Genomic DNA, 21596 nt, shown 5'->3' with positions numbered 1-21596 from the left:
GCTTCAAAGGCCAGCTTCCTTCAGCATCTAGTAGATCAAAGCATTGTACCTTAAATCAAGTGCCTTGTGACCAGTGAGTTACACAAGGTCCATATCTTTCCTTCTTTACCCTAATGCCAAATACATGCCTCTCTTAAGCATCCTGGAAGTGCACACACATCGTATAGCTCCTCTGTGCCAGGAATGCAATAACAGACATCTTTCTAGAAGTTCTGAAAAGTCCACGAGCAGGCATGCCTTGCCCCACTCTGCAAGCGCTTGAGGCTCAGGAGAGTTGTGTGGCTTCCTAAGGTCATCTAGTTGGCGAGGGAGAAGATCTGAATGTCAACGGAGACCCAACCTTATGACAGGTTCAATGAGAAGGCCTCTGATCTTTGTAGCTCCTACAAAGTGCAGGAATATGCACTGGCATTATGCATCTTTCCTGGAGAATTCACCTTACGGTGAGGCTGGCTTCTTCAGCTATTTTATACAGTACTATGAGAATGACCATGTCAGTGGTTGGAGTGTCTCAGCAATCAACCTGATGGCTCTGTGTTCTGCAGAGCCCCCGCTGAAGTGATGGACAGTAAAGGGACAGAGCCGATGGGCAGAGGGCTGCTCTGCTGCTGCTCACCCCTGAGGATGTGGCTGCATCTGGCATCAGATGTTTTGCTCACTCTGTGATATCAACCCCACAAATTAAATATGCAAATAAGAAATCCATTTGGCACGATCCTTTTCTTCTATCCAGGTCAATAAGTAATTGAGGAAAAGTCCCGATTCATCGTCACTGTTTCTCAAATATGCAAATGAACACAGAGATGCATTTTCTCAGATATTTTCTGCAGATGCCAAATCAGCAGCTATTAAAAGTTGGATAATTACAGTAATTAATTTCTGAAAGGGGGGAGGTGTGGGGGGAAACCTCATACTAGCAGATAGAGTAGTAAATCAAAGGAGGAAAGAAACCGCAAGAGAAACTGCTGAAACCAAACTGATTCTAAGGTTCTGCAGCCCTCGCTGCAGGGAGAGGAGTGGGGCATCTCAGTAGATGGCAGTGTTAGGAAGGGTTGGAGAGCTGTTCAGCTCAGCTCCTGAGGGTCCTAATGCTCACTCAGCTAGTCATCTTACTATGACCCTTCCTCCCATTGGCTGAAAAATAGGTGGTACCAGAGGCTACTGCTTCACTGACCTTACGCTGTCCCGTTCTGGTTTATTTCTGATCACGGCCAGATTAAGTTTGTTCTATGTGCAGTCCTCAAAAAATGTCAGTACTGCAGGCTGCTCTTAAAAATGGATAACCCAGTTCTTTGCCTCCCTATAGCATTTTTGTCAATATTAAGAACTGTGGGGGGGGGGCGGCAATTGGAATTTAGTTGTGCAAAAGGAAAAAGGGGAAAAAAAATGAATTCAACTCAGTTTTTTAGGCTCAGAATAATCCAATTCACTGGGAAGATGCTTTTCTTTCCCAGCATTCTCATCAGCTGTAAGGTTCTAATACTGCAAGGATATTGCTGTGGGCTGGAACCCTGACCATCTTCAAGTATCTCTCCCTTCCTTCCAGGGCTGTGGCCTTCAGTCAGTGGTTGGCAGAGGGATACCTGCTTGAGTATAAGATAGCTGATGTTCCGAGGGTAGGAGGTCAGATCCAACTGGAAAGGGGTGGCTGTACTTCAGCCTGTGTGGGAACAGCCAATGGAATGGGCTTGCTTCCATGAATAACTGGTATCCCTAGCTTGCACCTCTAGTTATCAGAGATGGATGGTATCAGAACTCATGCTCTGGGTCTGAGGTTGGAGGGACAGAGGCCATTGGAGATAGTAAGACAGCACCGAGCTGGCTGTGGGAGAGTTCATCCATAGGCCTTGGGCAAAGCGAAAAGTATGGACACTGGCGTGAGGCCTTAAAGAAGAGGCATGCCCACCTGCATTAGGAGAGAGGGGAGGTAGGAGGTACAAGGAAAGGGTCTGCTTGGTTCTGTTCTGCTCGGTTAAATGATATGAGTGGGCCTGGGAGGGTCAGCCATGATGTTAAGAGCCTCACATCCCAAGGTCAGATTTGAGCTGCCAAATACTGTGATGTACCAAACACTGTGACCACCAGCATGTGTAGATTTGATGACCATGTACTCTAAAAGGGCTATGAAGACAGTAGACCACAGTCAGGTCTCTCGTGTGCTAGTCAGTTATCACAGAACCATGGGGGTAGTTAGGTAAAACCTTTGACCTCTCACTCAACCATCTCATCAGTTTATGACAGTTATGAAGATGAGTGAGTGACAAGGATGGACCATGACAGGGGCAGACTTTGCTCCAATAGAGGAACCTCACCAACTTAGCACTAAGACATATTTATGTTTTTGAGCTGAAAGAATTTAAATGAAATATAATCATCAGGTTTTAAGTGACTCATTCATTGAGGGGATAAAGCATAAAGTCCTTGCTTTCTAAGTTAGGTTTCTAAATGTAAATTCTTGTTAGGCATAGAAAATTAAACTTTGGTTTTATGTTGTGAATTTAATGCTGACCTAAGGGATTTTTAATCACTTTCTACTCAAACAAACTTTGCTACATACATATTGTCTTTAAGTATTACCCTCCCAAACCTTCAAACCATGTACTTTAACATTTCAGTTTTGTCCTCATCTTTCCTTTATGGGAAGTTATTTACATTAGGATAAAATTTTATTTCACCACACAGGGTCCTTCCTTACACAAAACCCTTTTTTTCTTTAATTTTTTCAACCTCCTCAACTTACACTTAAAACTGCTGGTATTGCTGCTACTTGATGGTTCTTTTTGTGTTTTAATTTTCCTTAAAAATTAAAAAAACTTAAAATAAAATAACATCATATTCTAATGAAAACCCAGGAAACTGTTGCAGATGCACAGGTAAGGAACACTAACAGTCCTGGAAACATTTCTGGTGTTTTCTTCCTACCAAAAATAATTGAAATAACTAATTAGTTAAATACTTAAAAGTCTCGTAGCATAACACAGGCTCAGCTATTGCTTTTGCTAAAAATTGCCAATGCCTCACTTGGGCCCACAAGGGAACTCTAAACAGGATAAAGTGTGGCAGCTCTGTCTTTCTTTTGTGTCTCTTTTATTTCAAGGCAGACATGTGCCTGACTCTGAACAGACATTCCAGTTGCTTAAGGTGTGGCTATCTGAGGTTATTTCCTCCCCCTTCAAAGCCAAAGACAGAGAAATAAATGATAGTTTTAAAGCTGCAGTGCTCTTGGACTCCAGGAACTGCAAAGCTCTCCAGGACAGGCCAGCTTCCGTGTATGGCACTTCTCCTTAAGGTTGAGAGTGCGCCCTGGAGCAGAGCCAGCTTGTCTGCCCATGAAATGAGGACTTCCTTCTACTACCCTGTAGCACCGTAAAAAATGATCAAGCACACCCTGTCTTCACCAAGACTGCAGGATTATAAGCACCTCTTGCCTCTTGTCCAACTCTTTTTTCCATCTAAAAATAAAGTCCAGATCAGTACCCTGAATATGAGCACCTCATTATTGGAGACCTTTGTCTGTCTCCTTCAGAGTGCCACACTGAACAAGTATCTATGCCCAATCATCGTCTGTCTCTTTCACTGGCCTATTGTGACCCGTGCCTGAGCCTCACCTGTCATCCACAAGGAATTTGGGCAAATTTAGCAAATTCAGTTTAAGGGAGCACTCATGAGTTTTTGGTTTTGAGTAAACAAGGTGCAGCCATAAACACCCCTGAGGGCAAGGCTGATCCATATAGCCATACATAAAAAGTAGGCCACTGCCAGCCACTAAAGTCATTCCAGCTTCCATTTCCATGCGTCACTTGTCATTTCTAATAGGCCACTGATCTGATTACTTCCCCCATAGCATTAAGCAACCCTTAATTCTAAACCTTCAGTTTCAAAGACATGACTCTTAAGAGAACCGAGGGGAAAAAATTGTATCTCTTAAGTGAAAGCAAAGAGGTCAATGGAGCAGGCTTCCTATGTGGAGTCAGCTAGGGTCCCCTGCTTCAGCAGCAAGTCTGCAGAGGGAGGCACCGCACAAGGCAAACTTCCAATTCAGTAATCAGAGTCGGCAAGCCTGGTGTGTGGGTGCACAGGGTAGCCTGAATGAAAGCTTTAGCAAAGCCCAGAGTTCTAGCTCAGCTCAGGGGCACCAGTCAGCTTCGGCCCAGGGGCTGAACAGACACAGGCTGTCCTCTGTCTCCTGCTCTGCCTTAGGGGGCATCGTAATGATCTTTTCTTTCGATAATGAATTTTGTTTGGCTTGGGGCGCTCTAAAGTGATGGGTTCAGAGACGAAGAGCAGATGGAAGAGCGGCTAGGTCAGAAAAGAGAGGAGGATGGGGTAGAGAAAAGTGAGAGTCCTTGGAGTTTCTCATCGGTCTTGACAAAGCCTCTAAAATTTTCTTAGTAGTTTCCTAGCTTTTTTTTTTTTTGTTAAAGCATCTCTCTTTTAAAATGTTTTCTAATTTCTTGTGAATTAGCAGTTTCATATTTTTGCTTCCAGATGTTGTAAAATTGCGAATAAATCTGGTTGTCTATTTTTCATCTTTATCTAGGACTTCTAGTCCAGTGTGGATAAAAAGAAAAGCAAAAAAAAATTTTTTTTTTAATGTCAAATATTCCATATTTTGCCTCAAACGCTCAAAATTTACCGAGCATGGAACCTGCTGGCATCACAATAGTCTTTCTCAGAACATTTTCTCCTTTCTTGGATTTCTGTTTGCCATTTTAGTGTCTTTCTAAATTTTCCCTTTTGGAAATTATGGCCTCTCCACTAGCTGGTGGGATGTGCAGGGCAGAGGATTTATGTGCTGCTGGAGGAGCTCACTTGGGCTCTAGGTCACTTCCTCCCCCTCTCTGGATTTATTTTACACATTTATGTGGATATGACGAGGCCTGGTAGGTAGGATTTGTTGTCTTGGCTGAGGCTAAGGTGCACCACGAGGAGTCCCCCGTCCATTCCACTGGGCTGGAGGGAGCAAGTACCTCCAGCACCTTCATGATCAGGCACTTGGGATTTCTTAATTCTCTCTTTTTGTTTGGTCTACATATATACAGGCATTTTGCCTGCATGCCTAGTGCCCATAGTGGCTGTTGGGCCTCCCTGACCCGGAGTTACAGGTGTTAGCTACCATAGGAGTGCTGGGAACTGAACCGGAGTCCTCTGGAAGAGGAGTCAGTGTACCTAATCACTGAGCCATCTCTCCAGCCCCTTGGCACTCTATTTCTAATCTAAAACAGGCAACAGTCCCTTAGGCAGGAGAGGAGGCAGCAAGCCGAGTTAGATACTGGAGAAACAGAAGCCAAAGGGGCAGATGGCTAGCTTACAATGGTTCTGAGAAATGCTTTCAAAATAAATGGATGTCGTCACATGTCTCAGAATAAACCACCAAGCCACCAGCCAAACGGAGAGAGAAGCCTGGGTCCCAGGAAGGACTCAATGACACATACCCAGTCAGGCAGCATGGGTGGTTGAACAAGAGCCTGTGCTGGTGCCTGATACTGGTCCATATGGCTCCTTTTATGAAAATGGCTTGATGTTGGGCCCCAACTCAAAGGTCCCCCCAAAGAAGTAAGAAGCAGTTTATTCTGAACTAAACGTGAGTGATTATGGCCTGGGAACACAGATTCAGGATTGCATTATGAACACGATCACGTGACCTGTTACAGAGAGCACAAATGCCGTTATAAGCACTGCATTTACCAGGTATTTGGGTGAGGATGGCAGTTAGGTGGATTACAGCAAAGGAGGAAAAACCCTGCTATGACTCTTAGATGCCTACTTGATGACATCCTTAGTGTTTGAGTTGGCATAAGCTAACTTAATACATTTCAAGGGCTTTAACTGAGAGATGAAAGGAGTTAGGTCAGATACCGAAATGGGCAACAAGCTGACCTTTAAGTGGCTTCAAGGTAGCCCAAGCCAATTTTGGCTCTGGATCTCTAACAATCCAACTCGACAATCATGAATATTTTAATCAGTCAATGAGCCTTGGACGATAATGTTCAATATAGGTATGGCTTTTTCTCCGCCGGGAGCTTCAGATAGCAAAAGGAAAAATTAACATCCTTGCTGAATGCCGGGTATACATTCTCAAAGTGAGGCCTGGGCCACTTGCTCTTGGCCAGGTTGCCCTTTTTGCAAGAGGTGTGGCTATGAGAACGTATGGAAAGCAATGACCTGGCCAGATCCAGGTACCTGGGAGACTATGGTCTATCTGCAGTCAGCAGTCCGAGTTAGTGTCAAGTGTGCCCCAGTGACCTGAGGGCTCTGGACAAGGCAGTAGCTGTGGAGACTTCCTGCATAGCCCAATGGGACAGACGTAAGCTGCATTTATCTGTGGGCTCATTTGTGCCTAAGTTTTGAAATGGATGTCATTTTCTTGAATTTGCCTATGAATTTCAAACACTGTAACTATTCATATGGGTTTCCAGTAACTAAAATATTGACAGTGCTAATAGCCATGGCTAGCATGATGTGAGGGCAGGTGGTTGAAAAGAGCTATTTTCCCCAACAAAGGACTTGGTAGAGATCTGTGTTTGTTACTCTGTACTGCAGTTGATATTTTGTGTTTTCTGCCTTTCCCCACTGAGCTCAACCTCCAATATTTCCATTATTCTCCAGTGAAAAAGTTTAGACTCTACTCACAATCCAGGAGGCGTCTTAGGGTGATCTATTAAGCAAAGCAAATGTAGCCGATTCTACATGGAGATGAACAGGAAGGCTCAGTGGGCCTGTGGTGGTGGGGCAGACATAAAATCAGGTGGGATTCATGTGTCCCAAATGGCAGCCAATTGTTCTTCTAGTTTCTTCTACTACATTACTGTGCCACTTCCTGTTTTTGCGCCTCCAGGTCAGCTACTCAGATTTGATCCAGGTCACAGATATCACAGACTCAATTTCTTGGGACCAGGAAAAATGAGAATAAAGACAGGTCATAGGGAGCAGTAAGGCCTTTGGCCTAAGGAGGTCAATTTACCCATGCACAGGGGTTCACAGTTAACTAAGGGGAGCAATAGAATAAAAACTAACTGCGCCTAGCAAACCAAACACTTCTGTGACCATCGTTCACACACATCTCTTCTGAGGTGCCAAGTTCTCTGCTATGCAGTGACCGCAGCACGCACAGTGAGCCACGGGGTTCAGAAGACAGCCTGAAATGGTACTTTTTCTGACACTCATAATCATGACCTAAGGAGACCTCAGGGCCTCACCTACGAAGTGGGTGATGGCTCCCACAACTGAGAAGAACAGTGGGGAGGGAATCTAGGAGGCCTTAGCACTGTGCTCTTTCATGTGCGTCTGGGCTTGTTCCTCATCCTGAACTTCTGCCTCTCCCAGTTGCCTCGGGAGCTGAGGCCATGGACCACACACAACCCTGCAAATGTTAATTGGAAGGTAATACAGTTTAGTTAAACATCAGCCAGCATATGGCTACAGTAAGAGTGATGGCAAGAGGAGAGCAGGAGGTCCCTACCAGCCAGAGTGATGGATCAGAATTCACTAGGGCAGGACTCAGTGGGGTCATGAGGCCTGCACCTGGGTCTAAAGGCACATCCACGCAGGGAGGGAAAGGTCAGGAGTGGAGTGAGTCTCAGTAATTATAGGGCACATCTTTGTAGTCTCAGTAGAGATCAGGATGGCACACGGGGAATTCCGCTATGGAAAGAAGTGAGCCCCCACTGACAGGTGGCCAGGCTCTGAGCCTGGACCTAGCCACGTTTACTCAGAGGACTCTCTGAACTCAGGACCAGCTGCTCAGAGTCCTGGCAGGTAACATGTCTACTGAGGGAGAGAGTCATAGGGTTGCAAGTCCCTCACTCCCAAGCCTGAGTCCTGTGACATCCTCTAGGGGATGCCACATGACATCCTCTTGAGTATAGATTGGATACTTAGTGACTTCTTATGTCAACTGCACCAGAAGATGGGGTATCTAAGCATTTGTCAAGAGTGAGGTCACTACTGGTTTTCCAGGCTTCCTAGCTCTCCAGGACTGACCTGAGGCATTTGGGGCACTGTGCCACTTGGACTGTTTCACAGTTGCTGAGCTGGGGCAGGATCTAACAGAGGGAACAAACGAGGCACCTGTGAATGGTATCCAGGAACCCTCATGTTGTCACAGGTATGCCCTGTGACCTCGAGATCACCCCTTCCAGGTTGTGTTCATTCTCACCTCTGGCCTTTTCACATGTTAATCCATCGAAAATGACCATGCCTACTCGAGCCAATAGCTCTCTTCAATAGTCTTCAACAGGTAATTGTATATCAATTGATCTGGATTCCTTATCAGCTCTCTGATTGGGGTGTACCCATATGTGGAATAGTCTGTGATTACATGTATTAGGCAGGTACTGTGTATGAGATACATAGATACTAGACACATATGATTATAGTCAGTAAGAGTTGTAGTCTTGGGCTTGCAGTTTGGAGGATCTGAAGGATGAAATGGCAGAGGAGAGAGGAGAGAGGAAGAGATAAAAAGAGGGAAGGATGGGAAAGGGGTGGAGCAATAGGGGGAGAGAGCAAAATTGACAGAGGAGGAGAAAGGAGAGAAGAGGAGGGGAGGGGAAGAGAGGAGAGGGGAGGGGAGGAAAACAGGGGAGAAGATAACTGGCCATAGTATGACATTGGCCACTGGAAGTATGGGTGCACTGCTGGCTTGGGAAAGTCAGAAATATGTCCTGGAAAAGAAGACATGTAGATGCCTCTTGATGATAATATAGGATCATTAAAAGGATAGGGCGGGGCCAGGTATTCTCATCTTGAGGTATTAATCAAAGGGGGTGTGGCATCTTCAGCAGAGGCCATTAGACTGTCCTCATACCCAGAGCCAGGTGGATGAACGGCAGAAGGACGCAAATAGGTGTATTAGTGACGTCTTCTCTTTTCTGTACCTGGCAAGAAGCAATTGAAGGGAGCAAGGGTTCATTTTGGCTTAGAGTTTAAGGCGGCATACTATCCACCTTGTCAGGGAAGGTGTGGTGAAGGGCATGCGTGTAAGGCAGCCTGTCGTATTTCATCCATGATCAAGAAGCAGAGAAATGACAGGAAGTGATGCCAGGCTACAAAACCTCAACCCACACCTTAATGACCCACTTTCTGCAGTGAGGCATCCCCCCGCCCCTTACAGGAGTGGTCCACCTGGGTCTCATAGGCTACTTATTGCCATGTGCTGGAAAGATAGCTAGAAATGTGGCCTATCACTTCCTTCAAACACAGGACTATATTCAAATATTTTTTTGTAACTTAATTGTGTGGTTTGTGCACATGAACTTGGTACAAGGTAACTGTGTTTTGCAAAATCATAGGTTGGATATGGCTGAAGGACTTAATGGTTTCACAGCCTTCCAAAACAGTAACATTGCCTGTGTGGGAACCAAGTGTTGAAACAGGAATCTGTGCAGAACACAGCATGTTCAACCCATGACAGACAGGAAGAGAAAAACATTTTGTGAATATGAGATCCTAGGCTTCTGCTATCAGGCAGCTTGACCTATATACAGTTGTGGTCTGGAAAGAGGGAGGTAGAGCCACAGCTCATTCATTCACGGTGAATGAGTTTTAGCTTGGCCTTAGCTATCAGTCTGTCCAAGTGCAGAAAGAAAGACCCTTTAGACATGGATTGATTTGATCCAATAGGAATTATGTATTCTCATGTCTAGTTTTATCAACTTGATAGAACCTAGACTCATCTTGGAAGACAGTATCAGTGAGGGATTGTCCAGATTAGGTTGGCCTGTGTGCGTGTTGGGGGGGGGTGCAGATTCTCCTGATTATGTTAATTAAGGTGAGGAGACAAGCCCACTGTGGGTGGCTCCATTCTCTGGACAGGGGGTCATGGGTTGAATAACAGCAGAGAAAATGAGCCGAGCTCTAGCATACGTGTATTAATTTACTCCTCTCTGTGCTTGCTGTACCTGGACAGATCAGACCAGTTGCTTTAAGTTACTGTTGCCTTGACTTCGCAGAAAAGGTGTACTGCAACCTCGAATTATGAGCCCCCCCCCAAAAAAAAATCAAAGAAAACAATAACAACAACAACAACAACAACCAACCTTTTTCTCTCTTAAGTAGCTTTTGTCAGGTTATTTTATCATAGCACCAGAAAAGAATGGCAACTCACCAAGCACAGCCCTCCTGCAGGCCTGTGCATCCCTAGCATTCTTTTTACAATCTTTGGTGACAAGAAGAGTGGATTATAGAAACCAGTTACTTGCCTCCCCAAATGAGAGAAGATTTCAACCAAAGTGAGGCATACAACTAATCTAAATATGAATGAATAAAAAGCCCCTGGTTCTGTCAGAGTTCTCGAAGAAGCTGACTTTGGGTGTAGTGATTTTATGACATCTGTCAGCGCAACACTGTGGACAGATGCGCTCGGCGCGTCAGCCTCCTTGAACACACATAGTTGTATCAGCCCGTTTCCTATGACTGTATGAAAGCGAGTGAGGCGGCAGGACTTTGTTAAGGAGAGGAGATTTTAAAGCTTCCTGCTGAGGTGCTGGAAACTAGCTCAGCTCTCCTGAGACCATCTTGGCTGATGACCCCGAGATAGAGGGAAAGTGAGCCGATGGGCAGGAAATTGGGATCCCACAGGAAGTAGGCTAATTCTGTCTGAGGTCTCAACTCCAATGATTCATCAACTTCCCACCAGTTTCCTTCTCTTAAAGTCTCATGCGGCCATTCTAGGAACTAAGCTTCCAGAACATAGCCCTTTAGGGGACAAGCCACATCTACATGATGTCACCATCCCACTGAGACCCTGTTCTTACTAGACTCTGGGAATCATTAATGTGGATCAGGAAGAAAGCTGGGCAGAAAGAGGGAAATAAAAAAAGAAAAATATAGCCCAGGGTGGACTTCAGGCTTGACTGTTAGGCGGAGAAAGTAAAAATCGCCTTAGGGCCACCTCACAATTGCTTTGTGAATTATCTTTGAGAATCCAACCCGCCAGCCAGCCTGGTGACCCTTGACCTTACCTCAGAGTCCTAATTGAACCACCTTCCCCTTTCCTGCACTGGAAGTATTATGCGTTAGGGAAATCAATCCATTTGCAGAGGGAGAAACCAGACTGGTTTCCTGCTCCTGGTCATATTTTCACTAAAACCCCATTTTACTGGAACCAGCATTGAAAAAAAAAACCAGCCCATTTTATTCAAAACAAGACAATATTGGTATTGATGGAGCCGCAGTGATCATGGCGACAATCAATTTCACCTCCATTATGGGGTATTGAGCAGTTTTGGAGTGAACTTGTGGCAACATTAAACAGGATCAGCATTTTCCCTTTAAACTTTTTCTTTTTTTCCTTTTTGCATATTTAGATTAAAGTTATACCTCTCTGCTTGGGGGAAGGGAGCACACACACACACACACACACACACACACACATACACATACACACACACACACACACACCCCAAGTCAAAGTCCCTAAAGCAGTAAGTAAATACTTAGTGGTAATGAAAAATTGGAGATTGGAGACATTTCTTTTTAATTCTTATTAATAATACATTCTGATATTATTTTTGAGCCTTGCTTCATACAGACTGTCTCCCCAACTCTCACCCCAAATTAAAAGAGTGCCATTACCAAATGACAGCCCGAGTTCTGGTAGAGAGAAGGGTCAAGGTAGGAAGACACAGAGAGGAGCACAGAGAGAAGACGATGAGTTTCACTTGGATGCAGGGAGAGACAGAGCATCGGAAGAAAGATGGAGGAGACAAGTCAGGGGAGCTGATGCATTTCCACACAAAAATGGTCCTTGAAGTACCAGAAATGGCTCTGGAGTTGTTTGATGCACGTTATCTTCAGCATCACTGCTTTTAGAGTCTGGCTCCTGTTGGGCTAAGTACGGGTTTCGGCAAGCTCAGCCCACAGGAGATCACACTTAAATGGAATCCTACTGCAGTTCAGAAGTGGCTTGAGCATGTCCCTCAAGGGTTCCTGTGATGGAAGCGCCATTCCCACTGAGGTGGTGTTGAAGTGGTGGAGCCTTTAAGAGGCAGCGCCTAGAGGGAGGCCATTGGGGACACTACCTTTGAAAGGACCCCAGCAGGTTGTCTTAAAAGAGAAAATTGGTCCTTTTTAAAAAAAAAAAATCATCTCTGGCTTCCTCTCTCACCTTGTGACCTTCCCCCCTTGCTTCTGTCCTTGCCAGAGTGCTAATCTGGATGTGGCACAGCTGAGTAGGTATGCCATAACCGGAGCCCGGCACAAATCATGCCCTTGACCCTCACAAGCTAAATAAACCTTTTAAATATCTACAGTACCAGTCATCTCAATATAGTAATGGAAACCAGGCTAACCATCTCCTCTACCTAATGATGTAATGATACGTCGTAAGCATCAGCTAACAGTGGTGTTGACAAAGCAGTGACTCTTTGAATGGCAAAATCCTGCTCAGCAAGGAAGTCATTAAAATCATTCTGACATAGTTGTATGGCCCCAGCTTGTAAGTCAGTTTCACTAAAGGTATCTTAGACATGGCACATTAAAGGGCTGGAGGGAACCTCAGGGTAAAAGAGCTGGCTACACCAGTTCCCCCAAACATGAGCATCTGTAATCCCAGCATTCCTCCTATCAGGAGATGGGAGGCAGAATGGACAACGCCTGGAAGCTCATGTGCCAGGCATGGTGAAAAACAAAACAAAACAAAACAGGAAAGAGAGCCTGTCTTAAGATAGAAGGTGATGACTGATTCTGAAATTGTCTTCTGACCTCCACATATGTGATGTGCACACCAATGTGCTCATTCACACATGAGTGCTCTCTCTCTCTATTACAAACACACACACACACACACACACACACACACACACACACACACACACACACACACACGAGGAGGAGAAAAGAAAGGGAGATTACTGAATGTCCTAAGTTTAAGACAGAGGCTAGGTAGGTAAGCCTTAAGGTTAGCTGTAGGAACTACTTTTTTTTTTAATCTACTAGTAACTAGTGGCAAATAATATACATATATTTCTTTCCTCGTTGAAACCCACAGGCTGTAAAATTGCAATCCAGTGGAGGACCAGTCGCAGTCACTTTTGTCTCTTAGTAACAAGAAGATAGGCTTGACTGTCTTTTGGCACAAGGCTACTCAAATGGGTGCACCTGGCAAGAAGATGAGGTGATTCTAAGCATGAAGCCCAGGGCCATCATCAGTCACTTGCCCTGTGGCTCTGAGTAATTCACCTTCTCTGAGCTCAGTTTCCCCATGTGGAAAGTAGAGATGGCCATGGCATTATGGTTACACAGTCTATACATGTTGGAATGCTGAGAGCACACCCTAAATACCCAGGAGTTACTGATGCCACAGCTAAAATGTGGCCCTTAAAGTAAACACCAGGTCTCTGCCTCCCTCCTACTTTTAATAATCCATGAAGTGTGCTCAGGGCTATGGGAAACATCTGCTCTCCCAGACACAGAATCTTGTTATTGTATGTCCTTTACTGTGCACCCACGGTCTTCCTGGCTTCTCATCCATGCCACCTTTAGTCCGGGAATCTCTTGAGAGCAGTCAGTGTCTGTCTTACTAGTGTAGGGCCCCTTAGTACCTGTGTGGGGAACAAGAGTGAGAAAGGAGTGGGGAGGCTCCTGGAAAACCTCCATAGAGGATGGGAGTAGCAAGTGTCCATGACTTGGTGAGACTGAATGCCAGTACTTGGGAGAAAGACGTCACAGCCAGCCTCCGTGTCTGCATATTCCATGGATTGGATACAGTAGAAAATGTGGCGTGCATACTGAACTTGTAGACTTTGCTTCTTGTCATTATTCCCAATAGAGCATAACACAGATGGTGCAGCATTTGCATTGTATTAGCTATCCTAAGTAATCTAAAGATGGTTTGAAAGGTGCAGCATGCTGTTCACTGGCGAAGTGGAAATACCATGGCATTTTATGTAAAGGGCTGATCATCTGTGGGGTCTGGTGCTGGAGGGGAGTCCTGGAATACTTCTGCCATGAGGTGGGTGGGGAGACTGTATTCAGGTGGTTCCTTTGTGGTTCCTTCTGGCTTTGCTCTGGTACCCGAAACATAACATCGTTGACACTGTCCTAGATTTCTGATACCACAAACTAGAACAAAGACTTAAAATACCAAAAGAATGATGGTGCCTCAGATCACTGTACCAGGACATGGAGTCTGGCGTTAGAACAGGTCCATTGTGAGCAGAGCACTCAGGAGAAGGGGAATAAAGCATCACAGTGGCACAGGGGGAGGGGCTGAATCCTTGCCGGTATCTACCTTCAGCTTGAGGTAGGCGGAGAGCACTCTGAAACACATACATTCTGGTGTGTGTGTATGGTTATGGATATGTGTATGTATACATATAAACATGCCTGTATACATATATCTATATACATGTACATATGTAGGTATATGCACATATGTGCTCCTATGCACATATGCATGAGGGAGTCTGTGGTCCCTGGACAGTCACTGTCTTACAGAGGACACCCACCCAGAGCAGTACTTGCCCACAGGGAGAAGGAAGTCCCCTGTAGCAAGGTCTAACTGGTATTCTTTTTACTTGAGACTTTAGCTTCACAGAATAGAGACTGTCCTTTTTTGTTAAGGAAAATGCAAGCCCCTGGCCCCGGTTCTGTGTCTCTGGGGCCTTAGCTTTCTACAAAGGAAGGAGATGATAAAAGAACACACGGTACTCACTCAGATGTCAACTTTTCACACTTTCTACTCCCTGTTCTCTGTGCTTTAAGGGATACAAAGAAAGTGAAAGAGCTTGAGCCGTTTTAGGAGTAAGATGGGGCACCATGTCTGTGGAGAACAGTGTACTTAGGACTAAGAGAGGGTCAGAGAAGATGCCAGGGTTGGAGATGGTGTGTGGGGACATATTACTAGCTGTCCTGTTAAACATCCGTATGGCTTGAAAGGGGCAGTGAAGATGGTGTCTGCCAGAGCCAGCAGTGTTGTCCCTATTGCTGTCTCTGCATCTGTCTGTCTGTTTCTCCATCTGTTTCTCTGTCCCTGTCTCTGTCTTTCTCTTTCTGTCTCTGTCTCTCTCTCTTTCTGTGTCTCTGTGTCTCTGTCTCTGTGTCTCTGTCTCTATGTGTCTCTGTCTCTCTCTTTCTGTGTCTCTGTCTCTCTTTCTCTCTCTCTCTCTCTCTCTCTCTCTCTCTCTCTCTCTCTCTCTCTCTGTATGTTTGTATTGACTCTTTTTGGCTCATTCAACTAGTGTGGATCCACCTTTTATACTCAGGGCCACAAACTAAATTGTAGACATTCAGTGGGTATGTGGATCAACTTAAATAACCACTCTCCAGGACCAATAGCTTCCTGCTAGAAGGCCATAAATCTGGGACCAGACTTTCCCACCTTTCACAGAAGCTGTAAGTTATCATTCTGATACCAAGTCTTTAGATTTTTCAGTGTTAGCAGCCAAGTCAGAAAGTTTTCCAATGTTAAATGATTCCAACACTACATTTCCAAGGATGACCTAGACTCCCGCCTGCCTCTGTGCAGCCTGTAGTCTGAGTTTGGTGGCTGACTCCAGTAGCTGGCTCTCCCTGGCTTATCTCACATTGCAGGCAGGGCTAGCATTTAAAAGAACAGCTGAGACAAGTGGGGTACAAGTAGCTGTGGAGAGCACATGTGGCCTAACAAAGCCACTCAGAGGGCATTCTGCTCTCCCAGACTTACAGCTTGCTTTGGTCACCTCCTAGCTTTCTGAGGAAATTCAGTGCTCTATGGCCAGTCATCTCTTGTCCCTGGTGAAATCGGAGAAGAACCGCCAGGTCATGTGTGAGGCAGGGATGCTCCGGACACTCATGACCTTTTGCCACAGGACCTTCAGGACGGGTGACAGTGTCCTGCACTTGCTTCTCATCAGAATCTTCGAAAAACTTGGTTCCCAAGCCATCGAGCCAGATGTGCTAAGGTACAGCATACACTAAGTATTGAACACCACAGAGCCCATGGCAGGATAATGGGTACACGGTGGACAGCCACATCTACAGGGGCAGGTACCCCCACCCACCCTCGCCTCCACTCCAGCACCAGGTGTCTATGCACATAGACCAGACATAGCCTCATCTGGGATGCTTTGGGAAATGGAGGTATCAAGTATATAAAGCTAGAACTAAGCCATGAGGTCTGGCCTGGGTTCACAGGCCGGACTGCGAAGAGCTGGGCTTGCATGGGCAGTGGCCAAGGAAACGTGCATAGGGCCAGAGGCAGGACTCCATGGAATCCTGCAGAGGTCTTCCTGAACACAGGAAAAATAGAAAGGACTCAGGGAAAGGGACAAGGCAGAGGAGGGACATGCAACACGCAAGAGAAGTCGAGTCTCTTAAAACCTTTACTGCCTTGAGAGCAGGACAAAGAGAAAGGCTCAGGTTCTCATGCTATTTACAAGGGAACAGAGAAGACAGAGGATAACCCCTCCAGCTAGCAAGTCTGGAACCCAATGGCTGGAACAGTCCCCTCTTGGTCACTCTCAGCCCTGCAAGACCAGGCCACCAAGCTCTGAACACAGGAAATCACTGTAGAAACATGTCAACGCTACATAGCATGACAAGCCTGGCTCACAGGTCCCAGCTTCAGCCACTCTGAGCTGGATCACAAGACAGGGACACCCAGGTTCTGAGTGACTTTTGGAAACCTCATTTCAGGGGCGGGACCACGAATACTGGGTGTCCAGGGAAGTGGTCTGGAAAAGTTTGCCTGCAACATGTCTTTACTGGCCTCTCTTAACGTTGTGATGTTCAGACAGTTCCTAACCCTTGGAGTTTGCCCACCTCAGTCAGCTGCTGGGAAAGGACTCCATTCATCTCATGGGCATGAAGATGATCCTGGGTCCTCAGGTGAGGAGAAGGAACCGGGACAGGGTGAGGGTGTGAAAAATTAGCATTTTTATTCCCGATGAGTGATTGTTCATAAGATGGAAAAGTGGGCAGATTTAAAAGATGTTTTTCCCCTGTTGTTCAGTGGGGCAGAGGAAGTACACTCAGTGGTGGAGGTCCCTGGAGAAAGGCAGATCTAGGTGGGCGTCTGCCTGACCTTTTATACCCAAGATCACAAAACAATGGTATGGTTTCCTTTTCAGGGGTGCCAGGTGCCGTCCTGAGCAGAGATGGACAGCAAAGCTTTTCGTAAAGTTCACAGCTTAGGGGTGAAGTAGGGTGCTGAGAGAGAAAGCATTGGATGATGTCCAGATTCAAGCCAGCTATCAGAAACCATGCCAAAGCAGAGCACCACTTTAGGAAAAAGGACGTTGTAGACACCTTGAATGCAAGACTGCTCAGAGCACTGAGTCAAGCAAAGGGCAGTTAAGAAGCAAGGGTGAAGAATTAGGCTTGGAGCTGGAGGCCAGTGGCAGGCAGATATGGAGGACAGAGCTGCTCAAATCATTGTGTAGTCAGCAAGCCCAACAGCATCTGCGAATGCTATGTCAGAAGGAAAAACATGCTGGAATTAACAGGAAAAGTCCTTAGAGCTGATTGTTGCCACTCTTCCATGAAATCTAAAGCAGCAGAGTCCAGATTGAGGGTCCATTTGTCTTTGGAAAGGGCCTGGTGGCTTTTAGAGGGTGCTCCGTCAGGTTGTGGCAGGCACATTTGAGATATTGTCGGGACAGGAGTGAGCCGCAACAGGCAAGGGCACATCTTATTCTTGCTTTCTGACTCAGGATCATGTGCAGATACAGCCGAGAAACCTACGAATGAGAGGCCATGCCTTGGAGGGTCTCAGGACCTCAGGTCCTCACGGACCTCCCAAGAGTCAGCCACAGCCCTTCAGACAACCCTAGGCCTCATCTCCATGACCTCCCCTCGCAATCTGCAGCCTCAGAGAGCAGCCCTGACACCATCATTTGTGGAATTTGACATGTCTGTGGATGGTTATGGGTATGGAGAAGTCTCACTTATTTGGAAAACGATTCATTAGTTTCCCAGTACCTGTGATGATCTATAACACTGGCTACACAATTGTGGCCTTCCTGGTTCCCGTTGCTCAAGAAGAGATGTGTTTCAGTAGTAGATAGCCCTCTATCCAGAGGAGAAGGGCAGAGTGTTTAGCCTTGGAGGACCAGACTCGTCCTCTTCCCTTCTGCATCTGGTTTTAGAATGTTCTCCATCTTGTCTGGTCTCCAGGGAGGATTTGTCTTTTCTGGGTATTCTTGGAACCCTGTGGACTAAGAGGGCATATTGCTTCTGCAGTAGGATGGAGCAGGGAGGTGTTACAGCACATACAGTTGATGCAAGGGATTGCCAGGCAGTCCAATGACCTGTAATACTTGCCTATTTCCAGCTGTCTGTTTACTCCAACCTTGTCTACGGTCATGGGGACCAGCACAGAGCATTCCATCTCTGGAGGGACTGGATCAGGTAAGCATCTTCCAAGTCCTTGGGTGGCTCTGGTTACAGATTTCTATCTTGTATCTCCAGGAAGCGTGAACCTTCCTTTAGTCCCAAGTTTTTGCAGAAGAGTATCCTTCAACCTACTACATCTGCCCACACTCTCTTAGAATGGATCTCCTACTCGTCATTGCAGGGGCTTACTCCACAGCCAGGGGGCCTCAGGTAGCATTGACAGCTGTGTAGATGGTGCAGCTGAGTCTGAGCCATTGTACGGGAGGCAGGGATCGGCAAAATGGAGCATCAGATGCTGTCAGCTTCCTCTAAAATGTAAGAACCTCCAACAGGAGGAGATAAATCCATGGCAGATGGTTTCTGGACATCAGCTTGGAGCCCGGATAGGATTTTCAAAGCATTGCATTAAGTTAACAACACATTGGGCAGGGCAATGCACATGCCCAGAGGTGCCTGAGCTCAGCAGTCTCTATTATCAAAGCCAGGTCCCAGGTTTCAGTGAGGACATGGTTGGTCTTCTATAGGTTCAGGATGAACTTCCTTTCTGTGGGTGGTATCAAGCATGCTGACATGGCTGCAGATGCTGGGATAGTGGGAACCGTGGCCCCATCAGTACTGCCAACTCTACTACGGCATGAGAGGAGATGGGGTTTCCTTGTCTAGGGCCATTTCTCCACCTTAGGTTCTGCTGAGCCAGTGTCCTCACCTCCACGGAGCTGAAAGCCTGACTTTTGATTGATTGTAGTTGCACAGGCTCAGATAGTGATTGATAGCCTCAGGGACAGTGACTTCTCTGTTCCCTTGGCAAGGCTGCATGGACTGGAGAGGCTCAGAGCAGCAGGGCTCAAGGTCTGCAGGAATACCAAAGACTCCCATGAGCCCCCTTATCTTTGTATGAATACTGAGACGTATTCCATGCTTGGCGGACTTGGAGTGAGTGTGGAGTAGGCCCATGCACCACCAGTATCTGGTATGCGTAATGTGTGCCTATCTAGCAATGTGGAGTCAGAGCTACCTGGGGTCTCAACTCACTTCCTGGGCAAGACAAAGTGCAAAGCCGTGCCTTGTGTTCTACCCACAGGTGCTCCCCGGCCATTCCCTCCACCTGGAGGCCTCACCTTCTCCTGTTGGTTTCTGATCAGCCGGCAGGCCACTGTCATGGAAGGCCACCCTCTGCGCTTTCTAACCCTGGTGCGCCACCTGGCCAGGACCGAGCAGCCCTTTGTCTGCTTCTCCGTCAGCCTCTGCATGGAAGACCTGTCCTTGGTTGTGTCCACAGAAGAGAAAGAGTTCCAGCCTCTGGGTAAGGCCTTGGGATCCAAAGCTTGTGTGGAACTCATCTGGGGATGAGGCTGAGCCAAGATGCTTTTGATATGGATGCACCTGAGAAGCCCAGCGACCTCCTGTATCTTTATCTTTTGAAGTTGCCTCTGGTGAAAGGTCTAAGAGATGTTTGCAGTGTGCCACTGTGGTCTGGGCCCTGCGTGGCTCTAAAACTCATGCTCATTGGCTTTGTAGAATGCTACTTCTGCCATGACAGGAGGAACACTGGTGGGCCTTAGGGTTTGCCTCATGGAACCACAGACTAAATCATTAGAGCAAGGTTTATGAAGAATATACTCAACTTAGTTAAAGCTGTGGTGGCCCTAGACCTATCTACAAATAACCCACATTCAGAGGGCTGACATAGTCTGTGTGGCAGCTTGATACCTCTGGGTGCCCAGGAGCCTGAACCTGGCTCTTCCCTCCTGACTTGTACATATTCCCAAGCTCACCTGCCTTATGGCGGAGCCCAGCTACCTCAAGCATCATTCCTGTGTATGGCTAAATATCACTGGTTCACAGCCAAGTGTACAGAAGGTCTCAAGAATGGCTACATTCTTGGCACACAGGCAGACTGCTTGACTCCTCTCTCTCAGGTCACCTGATACACACCATCACCCTGGCTCAGTGGTTAGTGCCTGGCTGAAGCCTGCTGCAGCTGACCTTGGGTGACTGGCCTAAGCTCTCTGCCTCAGGGTAGTAAGTGGAAGCAATGGCAATACCATACTTCACAGGGTTGTGGGCTTGTTAAATGAGGTAATGATTGTAGCCATGCTTAACTCATGTCTGGTATGGAGTCTGAGCTCAGGCAGTGATGGAAGAAGCTAACGCTGTAGGCTTTTCTTCTGGTCTATGTCTATACAGATGTAAGGTCCACGTGGACTGACTAGGGATATCATCCTGCTCAGTGCTCTAGGATCTCTGTAGCATGATGCCTCGTGTGAGGTGCAGTGTTTGCTCTCTTTTACAGATGTCATGGAGCCTGAAGATGAGGCAGAGCCCTCTGCAGGCCGCCAGCTCCAGGTCAGGTGCAGCAAGCTGCTGGCTTGTGGACAATGGTATCACCTGGCTGTGGTGGTCAGCAAAGAAATGAAAAGGCATTGCACTGTTACCACGTATCTGGATGGACAAGCCATTGGTTCAGCCAAGGTCAATGTCAAAGCCAAGATGCTGCCTTGATATGATCTGCTAATTATTCACTTCCTTTTTTTACTTGGGGTGTGTGTGTATGCATAGGTATATATGTGTGTATGCATAGGTATATATATATGTGTGTGTGTGTGTGTGTGTGTGTGTAGATGTCTCTGTGTGTAGGTATATATATATGTGTGTGTGTGTGTGTGTGTAGGTGTGTATGCATATAGTACATATATAGGTATATGCATGTGTATATGTGTCGGTGTATATGTATGTGTGTAGGAGTGAGTGTGTCTTTCTGACTTTTTAGATAAGATACAGTTTATTATGGTGTGATAAATGTGGCTCTTGATGTATCACTATACGCTGCTTTGATCAGTTCTGGGCCAAAGCGTCACTCCCTTCTTCCACCCTGTTTTAACAGATGCTGTACATTCAGGCCTTACCAGGGTCTTTTGTTTCAATGGATCCATCTTCATTTGTGGATGTTTATGGCTATATTGGGACCCCTAGAGTTTGGAAACAAAAGTCATCATTAATCTGGCGTCTTGGCCCTGCATACCTCTTTGAAGAAGACATATCAGTGGACACACTAGAACTTATTATTAAACTTGGCCCGAGGTACTGTGGTAACTTCCAAGCGGTGCACCTCCAAGGTATGGAGTGTTCTGATTTGTAACGATTCTGCTGGTATTAGTTTTTAAGTGGGCACCCAGTTATTTATAGCATATTTATAAAGAATAAACTCAGCACAGGTCAATCATTAGGGAAGGCCATTGTAATTGGATCATTATATATTTACAATCCAAGAGAAACTGTCA

At 46.3% G+C, this 21596-nt stretch overlaps 1 protein-coding gene across 1 annotated transcript in view; it reads left to right on the top strand.

Moving 5' to 3' along the window:
* Wdfy4 (WDFY family member 4) overlaps positions 1-21596 on the top strand; it is a 238370-nt gene that overhangs the window by 61989 nt on the left and 154785 nt on the right. The window contains exons 14-19 of the mRNA XM_051141818.1: positions 15670-15884; positions 17674-17850; positions 18254-18330; positions 19397-19618; positions 20609-20787; positions 21200-21431. Coding sequence (XP_050997775.1) covers positions 15670-15884; positions 17674-17850; positions 18254-18330; positions 19397-19618; positions 20609-20787; positions 21200-21431 — 1102 coding nt within the window. The remainder of the gene's footprint in view (positions 1-15669; positions 15885-17673; positions 17851-18253; positions 18331-19396; positions 19619-20608; positions 20788-21199; positions 21432-21596) is intronic.

Source organism: Acomys russatus, chromosome 3 (genome assembly GCF_903995435.1).
Source record: "Acomys russatus chromosome 3, mAcoRus1.1, whole genome shotgun sequence".
In the NCBI taxonomy this organism is placed as follows: Eukaryota; Metazoa; Chordata; class Mammalia; order Rodentia; family Muridae; genus Acomys; species Acomys russatus.
This window is presented reverse-complemented; position numbering and strand designations above follow the sequence as displayed.